Source organism: Desarmillaria tabescens, assembly GCF_030435595.1.
Source record: "Desarmillaria tabescens strain CCBAS 213 chromosome Unknown EV420scaffold_20, whole genome shotgun sequence".
NCBI lineage: Eukaryota > Fungi > Basidiomycota > Agaricomycetes > Agaricales > Physalacriaceae > Desarmillaria > Desarmillaria tabescens.
In genome coordinates this window covers 36,705-45,952 of record NW_026848319.1, presented here as the reverse complement: position 1 = coordinate 45,952, position 9,248 = coordinate 36,705, and the positions used below count along the sequence as shown (strand labels likewise).

At 41.5% G+C, this 9,248-nt stretch overlaps 2 protein-coding genes across 2 annotated transcripts; both read right to left on the bottom strand.

Moving 5' to 3' along the window:
* Positions 1–2,818: 2,818 nt before the first annotated feature.
* EV420DRAFT_1480288 (uncharacterized protein) lies at positions 2,819–4,049 on the bottom strand (the record flags this gene model as incomplete). Its single annotated transcript, XM_060469665.1, has 7 exons — positions 2,819–2,839; positions 2,904–3,056; positions 3,198–3,311; positions 3,403–3,438; positions 3,573–3,725; positions 3,786–3,880; positions 3,908–4,049. 7 exons carry the CDS (start codon positions 4,047–4,049, stop codon positions 2,819–2,821), a joined length of 714 nt encoding a protein of 237 aa, XP_060329930.1.
* Positions 4,050–4,742: 693 nt separating this feature from the next.
* Positions 4,743–5,294, bottom strand: EV420DRAFT_1271351 (uncharacterized protein; the record flags this gene model as incomplete). Its single annotated transcript, XM_060467633.1, has 2 exons — positions 4,743–4,987; positions 5,024–5,294. 2 exons carry the CDS (start codon positions 5,292–5,294, stop codon positions 4,743–4,745), a joined length of 516 nt encoding a protein of 171 aa, XP_060329929.1.
* Between the last annotated feature and the right edge of the window lie 3,954 nt (positions 5,295–9,248).

Below are 9,248 nucleotides of genomic sequence, written 5' to 3'. Positions count from 1 at the left end.
AGATGGTGGTGGTAGGAAGCTAAGAGGTGAAAAGCCATGTGACCAACCTGAAAAAATTCCATGCAGTCACACTCAGCCATCGGGATCTGCGTCCTTGAGGGCAAGAATGCTAAGAGGGGGATACTGTAACAAGCATGCCGACAGAAACCCGACTTCCACTCAACCCAACAAACCACAGCCCGGAAACCTACAGATTCCGATTCTCAGTTTCTATTTCAGATTCCATTTCATATTCTATTTTATATTTCACTTCTCCATTACAATTTATCAATAGCCTGACATTGGTAGCGAACATGTCATCGGACCCCATCAGCTACCAACCGGTAGAATACATCCTCCGACAACCCTAGAATGTAGACCACTCTGAGTAGGAACTAGATCAGACTCCTAACTAGTATATAAGCCTTAGAATTACACTGTAGATACTCAGTTCGAATATCAACTTGGTTCAGCCCAATCTCTCTCTCTGACTCTAAGTCACACTCTCATTCTCCAGTCCGCAGAACTCTGATCCATTGGATTTATCTCTTGCCTCGTCTCTGCCACTCCACAGACTTCTGTCCATATCCATCTTAGGGCTTCGGCTCAGAGGTGACATTGCTAATAGCTTCACCTACGCCTGACGCATCCCATGGCATTCCGCTACATGCACTTACTGCCGCAATCCTATTGGCACGATCGTAACAAAGAGTCTGTATGACTGTACCTGCAGTCATGGCTTATACTCTCAACACTCTCATGGCTCAGAATAATTGGAGCTTCAACAGAGTCTTCACTTGATTCACTGGTTGAACTGATTGGCATGGACATGTCACTACCTGGTCTAGGGCAAGGCATCCCAGCATGCACAGTTATCTCTTCTCCTAATTGCGCTGTGTGAAACTTAATATGTTGCCATGAACTTAATTTTTTATGCTTATGCTCATGTTCTCCTGGATAGAACATTATGGCTGCATGTCCTACTGTAGACAAGATGGGAATGTCATCAGGTCCTTGGAGTTCAGCCAACATGGCATTGAAAGCAAAGGTATGTTGTAGTCTGTAGTCTGGAAACTCGTCCGTTTTGAGTCAGAGGGCATGGTTGGCGGTGAGGAGGATAGCATGGAATGAGTCTCGGTTAATGATGTCAGGGTGAAACAGCACATTTTGCAGCTGCACTAGGTGGGTTTGGCAGGTCAAGTCAGTTACGGAGAAATATGCTGCTGATTTAGAGAGTGGAATAGGTCAGGGTATATTGTTAGGTGGAATAATGGGAGAAGGTTGTCAGCTGTCATTGTCAGTTACATCTTGCAGATGAAGGCAGATTTCTCAGTCTGTGGTTTGTTGGAATAATGAAAATGACATAGTTGTTTGATCTTATTAAGTTTGAAAGGGGTAGTGATTATAGTGTATTGGACTTTTCTCTTGTACTACCAAGGCTTTATATATGCAATTTTGTTACCTTCTCAATTGGTACAAACTTCTGGTCATTTCTTGAAGTGAGTGGTATATCTCTGCTGATGAACAGTACCTCACTTTAACCTCATCTGTGTCAGGTTCTGTTTGCCAGATACTCCACATTGGCAGGATGTGTTTTGGGTATTCTAGTCTCTCACCTCACATCCTGTTGAACAGCATGACACATCAATTATTGGCTGGATAAGCTTGGGGCACTGTCAGGGGCATATTTTCCACTTGATTCGTGCAACTCATATGTTCCATTAGTACTTTTAACACCAAGATCTGGTGTTCTGTCTGTTGAATCCAGAATCATGCCATGCTGTTAACTTGTGTTTTCATCTTCTCTGTCATGGTGTTATGTTTCATAAGGGTGCATCTGTTAACTAGGGCTTCTGTGCCATGTTCAAGATGCTCTTGTTGGTTTGCAAGATCTTTTGTGGGTACACCCTTCGATTGTATGGCTGTGCGAGGGGTTTGGAGTTTTTGTTCAAGTGGGTAAGACTTGTTTCAAGCTTCTATCTGTGCTAGGCATGAAAGGTATGTGACTGAAGGTCCTAATTCAATAATTTTCTCTCCATTGTTGATTTTCCAGGCTCCTTCAAATACCATGTCTCTTGCACCAGCAAAATAGGCTATGGCAGTTTCTTTTAATCCAGCATCCCATTGTTCATCCACCACAAATAGCTCCATATAGTCTTTAGGCTGCTTGGGGTTCCCATATACGAGGTACGTTCTATTATGACTTCACCTCTATTTTTCTTATCTTATCTTATCCTTATCTCCTGGAGCCCTGAACCTACCTATCTTATCTCTCAGACCTATGATATTCTGCCGGCACATCCTCTACCTGTTTACCTGAGTGCCATCACCCCAATTCACAGCTGCCACATCCTGGATGACCGATGACCTGCATGCACCTTCACACTTCTCTTGATGGTATCATACTTCTTAGTAGTTGGGCAAGAGTAGACCGCTGGTTGAGGACAGTCTATGGGATGTGGCCTATTCAGATGGAATCCTGTGCAGATGCAGGTGATATGTGCTCTTTACTCTCATTCATTGAGAGTACACTTCTTTTAGTGTCCTCGCTCTTCATTTGTTGAGGAGTGCACTTCTCACTGCATGTGCCTTTCTAGGTACTATTCTTAGTATGAGTCTAACATGTATTTAAGCTAGCCTACACTGTGGCCTTAAGCCCCAGCTTCGGCTAAGATTATATACTCCTAACTCTTATGAGCTCCTTGCTTTCACTATCTAAAGTGATGCCTAACTTCTTGCAATCTACCAAATGCCTCTCTAACACTGAATCACTGAATGCGAGTGACAGGATAGAGATCAGCCTTGGCTCAGATTAGAGTTAGTGCATAACATGTTCCTTCTACTCGTTCATCCATTGAAACTAAGTTTCTGCATATCCATGGTTGACTCAAGAGTAGCTGGAAGGTTACATTATAGTTACTCACAAAGAATACCACATTTGTGACTATGTTAGCCTGCCTGAGGTATACATTATTAAACTGCCTGAGTAATGTCCCTTGGTTTCCATTGGCATCCGAACACCGGATTTCTTTCAAAGGCATAATGGGATATTGCTTGTTTAACTCGTGAGCCATATTCTAGCTAATAATATTAATTTTAGAGCCAGAATCCACAATGGCATCCACTATTAATTTTTTGTTGCCGACACCCAGGTCGACTTTGATTATTATTAAAGATGCTCAGATTATGGGTTCAGCCCATATTGGCTGCATGCATACCAAGTTTACTCGAGCCAGTTCATCTTCGAATGACTCCAGATAAGTGCTTTTGGCTAATTCTTGACTTTCAGCAGCTTTGAATGTCCTGTATTGTAATTCCTTAATGATTTGTTTCTGTAGTTCAGGATTACATGCCATAAGTTCTCCCATAGGGGCAGTCATGGGTGCATTTAATGCTGTTTTCATTAAACTGTCAGGTTCATACCTTCTTGTTATCAAAGGTTGTTGAGCTAACTTTCACCTAGTGGCTAATTCATCGTTTTGAGTCAATCCTGGGTTCTGTCCTATCACAGCAGGTGACATCTTGTATGATATATCTATATCTTCAGTTTTGGACAAATTATGCATGCATGTAGGACATGCATCCACAGATACTATCGGGTTCAGTGGTGGTAAACTTTCCTGCCGTACATTTTGCTCATGAATCCCTGGATCATCACTTATTATGTTTTTGTTAGGGTTCATTCTAGTGCCATATGGATTTGTAGTGACGGCCTTAGTGGGTTCCACAGGCAGTTCTCGTATTTGCTGGTATACATTCTCAGGAGGTCTCTTCAGTACCACTTGTCAATTCCTGACTCGGCTCACTGCCTCGTTCTCCTGTGCTGCTGCATACAACTGAGTACAGTCATCCTTGCTTTCTTCATCCAAGTAAGCTATATCCACATCTTCTTCAAAGTAGTCTACATACACTTCACTAATATCCTCACCTATCTCATCATCTAAGAAAGCTTTCATCATGTTGATGGAGATTAAATTAGATTGCATCATAGTTTGTTGTATCACCTCCAGGAAGGTTTCATTCCCAAACCTCCTAATGAGGGTTCCATCTTGATGCATGAGTTTCCCCATTTTGTCGTGTTGTACCTGGCCTATCCCCATTAATTCTTCAATTCTAGAGCACTGCCTTAGCATATGGTCAGATTTCCCACAACCAAAACAATACATAGCTCTGCCAAGCTCTCATATTGGGTTCACTGGAGTGGTTTCTGTCCAGGTCAGAACATACTGTACCATACTTTATTTTAATGGTGGCACTATGATTTCTGCAACAGTCGCATCTCTCTTGATGGCCTGATAATAGATTCATGCATATTCCGAGTCACTTACTTTCATTCTTGCTAAGCGATCCACTAGTTCTTCTACTTCATTGTCTGCATTCTCATCTTTTCAATTGTCCACTGTCTCTATTTGCGAGGTCAGGTCCTTCTCATGTTTCTTCTTCCCTCAGCCTCTTTTGTCTTGTTCTGCTGCATCAGAACTGGAGCTGCTTAAATCCGAGTTTTCACTCTCACTTTCTGAGAGTTTCTTCTTTCTCTTGCTTTTCTGCTTCTACTTTCTCTCCTTCTTCCTATTCTTTCTCTGTTTTTCCTTCAGCTTCTTATTGTGATTAGAATCTTTGCTTGATGTGGAAGTATTTTCCTTATCTGAATCGGTTTCCAAATTTGAAGAACTTGAAGAACTAGAGGACATCTCTGTTCTCAGCATGACCTTTTCTCTTTGTCGTTTAGATTTCTTGGCTTTTAAGTCAGCATCAAAGCATTCTCATGTGAACATATTGTAAATGATTTTTGCTACATCATTGTGTACAATTATCTGCTGTGGATCATACTGAGGATGCATAGCAAGGTGATGGGCTTCCACCGCTTCACGTAGTTTGTTGTTCAGCCCATACCAAAATTTTGTGTGTTGTTCATTCTTCGTAATTTTCTTCTTGCATAACAGCCAATTGGATACTGTCAGGAAATCTACCTCATATTGTTTGAACTTTTTCAGGTTGTGTATTCTTTCTTGTCTCTATTTGTCTGTTAGTCAGTCCAAGTCACTGATTAAGTATCGAGACTCGCTTAAGTCAGCATTATAATAGGTCAGTATGTCCTCTTCCAGCTGATCCCAATTACCATCCATGAAACTGTCTAGGGATTCAATAAATTGTGTGACCATGGAAGAGCAATAATCTATGATCCATTTGCATCTTTCCTTGCCGAGCATGTTATAGATGGCACACATCTGCTTGTACTGCCTAATAAATCTCTTGACCAAATTGTGCTTGCCTTTAAACTTGGCGGGAGCAGTTCGAGCTCCTAGTAAGGGCATCATGTCAGATGTGCGAGCTTGACTATTAGGCACTCCCATCATTGCCATGTTTGCTGCAGGGACAGGGTTGGTGACACCTATAGGCAGTATATTGGAACCGGGTACAGGTCCTGCCATACTGCTGTTTGGTATATTTCTGAATAGCCCTGTACTTTATTGACTGGTATGTCTTTGGTTTCTGCCATACATATTAATGTTAGGTGGTATGGTGTTTTGAGCACTGGGTATTGGCACACATGTCTGGAAAGTTTCTTTGGAATCTTCTTCATCTGAGTCCGAGTTAATGACTGTCTTTCTGGCTTTATCTCTGGTTTGCCAGTTTGAGTCTATGGGTGCTTCTTCTTGTGCTGCTTCTGAAGCTTCATGCATGCCTGATTGCATGCTCTCATGTCATTCATTGATTGGAGTGTTTGTCATGGTAGTTATAAGTGTCTATAATATTAATGTCTGTTAGTAGTCCAAAAAGTTTATAAGTCTGTGGATATATGTGTTTGTAGAAAAAAATGTAAATAAGAGTCTGTTATGAACTTTGTGTCATACAAAATTAATGGTTGTAACTAGTGAGAATAGTTTAAACCTACTTGTGGTGGGCTCCAAATATGTCAGGGGTACTTTGGTTTAGTACAGTCCTGGTTAAGTAGTTCGGGGGTTCAAGCATGAATGCTATAGGTTTCCACTAGTTAAGTTTGGTTGGGATAGGTCAAGTTACTTTGTGTAACTGTGGGTAGTTGTTTGATAAGCAGTCAGGGTCTTGAAGAGTGAAGTTGATGGTGTGTCACGAGCATACCTAAATAAACTGTAGTTAATAAAATAGGTGTGTCATGAGTGAGCCTAGAATAGATGTGTTGATAATTCTTGCAATAGAGCTTGATGTAGTCAGCTTAAAAGTGTGTGTGTAGTGTGATGGGTAAAAAGTTGATGATCTCATTTCTTCTTTTCTACTCTATTTATACTTACTAGCTTTATTATTACCATATCAGATTCAGGCTATGCAATTCTGTGCCTTGCCAGTGCATCTGACATTCTCTCTTTTTCTCTGTTCTTCTCCCTTCTTCTATTACCTTCCCAATTCTTCCTATACTATATGTCATCCTGACACCTGGCAGATGACTAATTAGTGCCAGTCAAAATGGAAGAGAAATAGTTAGAATGCAGATAAAATTTCGACCCAGGTTTTTGACCACAGCACAATGCGCCAGCTTTACCAAATTTGATCTGTTGTCCAGTCATTTTCCTAAGATTTAGTCCAGTTTGAAACAAGTAGCTTATACAGAGAGCAAAGCCCATGAAGTGGGAATACTTTGGATCAACGATGGATGACACAATGATGATCAGCTCCCATGCTCTCCTGCTAGTATTGTCACCTCTTTGGAATGAGTAATAATGGAGCATTGGAGGAACAAAGAAGATTCCCCTGCATTCAGCTGTAAGGATCTCCCAGACATTATCAGCTGTGAGCAGAATGTTCAATCTTTACTTGCCCAGGAAGCAAGGTGCCTGTGTATAGCTCAGAGACAAACACTGGTGACAAATGTGTTCAAGTGTCGAAGTGAGCAGGCTCAAGCTAACTGTACTGACAGGTGATCAAAAAACAGGAGACAGTGCTGAAGATATGGCACATAACGGATGATTTTCTGCAAAATGTCTTTGCCAATGTAAGCAGCCTAGGGCAACAAGAATGAGATTATATAATATTTTTTATTATTCTGGCAGCAGCTCTGTGAGCTTATCTGACTGATGGTAGTGGTGGGGCATGCATATTCTAGCATGGCCTGGGTGTAATATCCATTTATATGGTATGGATGCCTGGACAGGGAGTTGCCTTGCATTCCTGACCATTCCTGTCTCAGGGTACTACCTACATTTTCTTAATGCCAGGACCACTTGATCACTGGCTCTCCGGTAGGCTTGCAGCCAACACCAGTTTTGAAGATACAGGGCATCCAGGACCACTAGTCACTGATAACCTGCTCTCAGGCTATGTTCGTTGTACAGTTGAGCATGTTTGCTTTCTGCCAGTATGAAATAAAGTGTTAAGGCCATCTTCTCTTTTCCTGATACTGCCAACTCCAGACTTTCTCTATCACTGGACAAGAAGTAGGAAAATAGGTTCTCTATCTGAGAGCATACACCCATCAACTTTTTGAGAGTCCTCGAGCTGTATTGGATGTATACACTGCAAATGGGCATTCAGCTCTACCAACTGGGTGACATGGCAAAATGATACCATGTATTTCCATTAGAATCAGGTGTATTTTTTTTTAATTTTGCTCAGATCACGCATTGGGAACTCAACTGTACCATGTACATTTCATATTGTCTTCTTCATCAGAGTCCTATGCTAACCCTCAAAATTCAAAGATAAGCCATCTAATGTTCCACTGGGTGAAACCTGCTGCAGTGGGTTTTAATTACCTCATGTTTAAACCTTTTAGTGCTAACATTCTCAATAGCAGAGTACCTGGGTACAGCAAATCATGGAGATCAATAAATGGAGACATCAGCAGCATCACCAGCTCAATAGCCTGCGAGTGATGGCTGAATATTCCTGGGTAGCTACCACTAGTAGCAAAGCAGACACCTATCAGTTCTATTCCAGAATTAATTGTTGGGCAGAAGATGTTGCTGTAGATATTACTGTCAATTTGATGGTCTTACTAATTCTTTTTTCAGATGGCAAACTCTGGTGGGATGCTGGATGAATAGCATTCGAATAATTCCCAAGGTAAAATCCATAATGTCTTGCACTTGCTTGTTACACCAGTATTCATGACAAATAGCTCGTAAATAGTTGTACTGATAATTCAGGGTGTTCCTTATAAAATAATAATGTTTGAGGCTTACAATTAACCGTGCATGTAGGTAGATCACTAAAATCAATGAAATCTATGTCCTGAGTAATATAGACACAATCTAAAGAGAGGCTCATGATCACTGATTGAAAGGCTTCTCATTCATGGAGAGAACATGAAGAAAAGGAAAATATACAATCAACAGCTCATAGCACACTCCAGCATAGGGAGGGGAACATAGTCACATATCTGGCTTCATCCCATGGGAGTCTTTGGCTTTGGCACAGTCTTTGCTGATTGTACAGCTATTTTGTAGTCCTTGCTGATTGTCTCTTTGCATGCCACCTCTCCAACTATGCATGACCAGTATATCCCTTGCTAGCCCACCTGAAGGCTCCTTGTCACTCATCTGCCCTATTCGGCATGCCAGCAGTGACAACTGCCAGTGCAAACTCAGACCATCATCTTAGAGCTTGCCAGTCATGGTAAGTATTTTGCTTGATTGTTGGTCTAAACTTTTTCCATTCTACCAGTTTTTATTCCAACAAGTCTCAGCTTCATGACTTGGACACACATTGAAGGAACAGGACTACTTGCCAATACCAACAACCCAAGGCTACCAACAATGTCAATCAAGTTTTAGAGTGTCATGCATGCTTGAGCCTAAATGTGAGTACACCAGAGGTACATCCTCTCCATTTGTTCACCACTTGTACTGGAACAGGGTGAGTTTACACACTCTGAGGTTCTCCTCATTATGTCTAGTGAAAGGCTGTGGTGCCAACACATTACATTCAAATGGCCAACAGAATGAGCATCAGTTGTGGGTCTGAGGGCATCGCACTTCAGCTAAAATATGTGGACTCAGAAAGGTGCAGATACTTATGTCTGCTTTGCTGACCCTTTTATGTCGTTAATCTTCTGTTTCTCAATATGAGCGAATCGCAAGTGGAATTTCAATCAGAAAGATCAAAGCAGCCAATGACATGCTAAGCATCAAAGACTGGTGGAAGAAAATGGGTTGAAGCACTTCAAGCTCAGCAAAACGATTTCTAATGCTGTGGACTTGCCCGCTTCAAGTACTGGATGGAATGTGAAATGATTTGATCAATGGACTGGTGCAGCCATCATGAAACACTTGTCTTGAGGATGCTTGGCATGG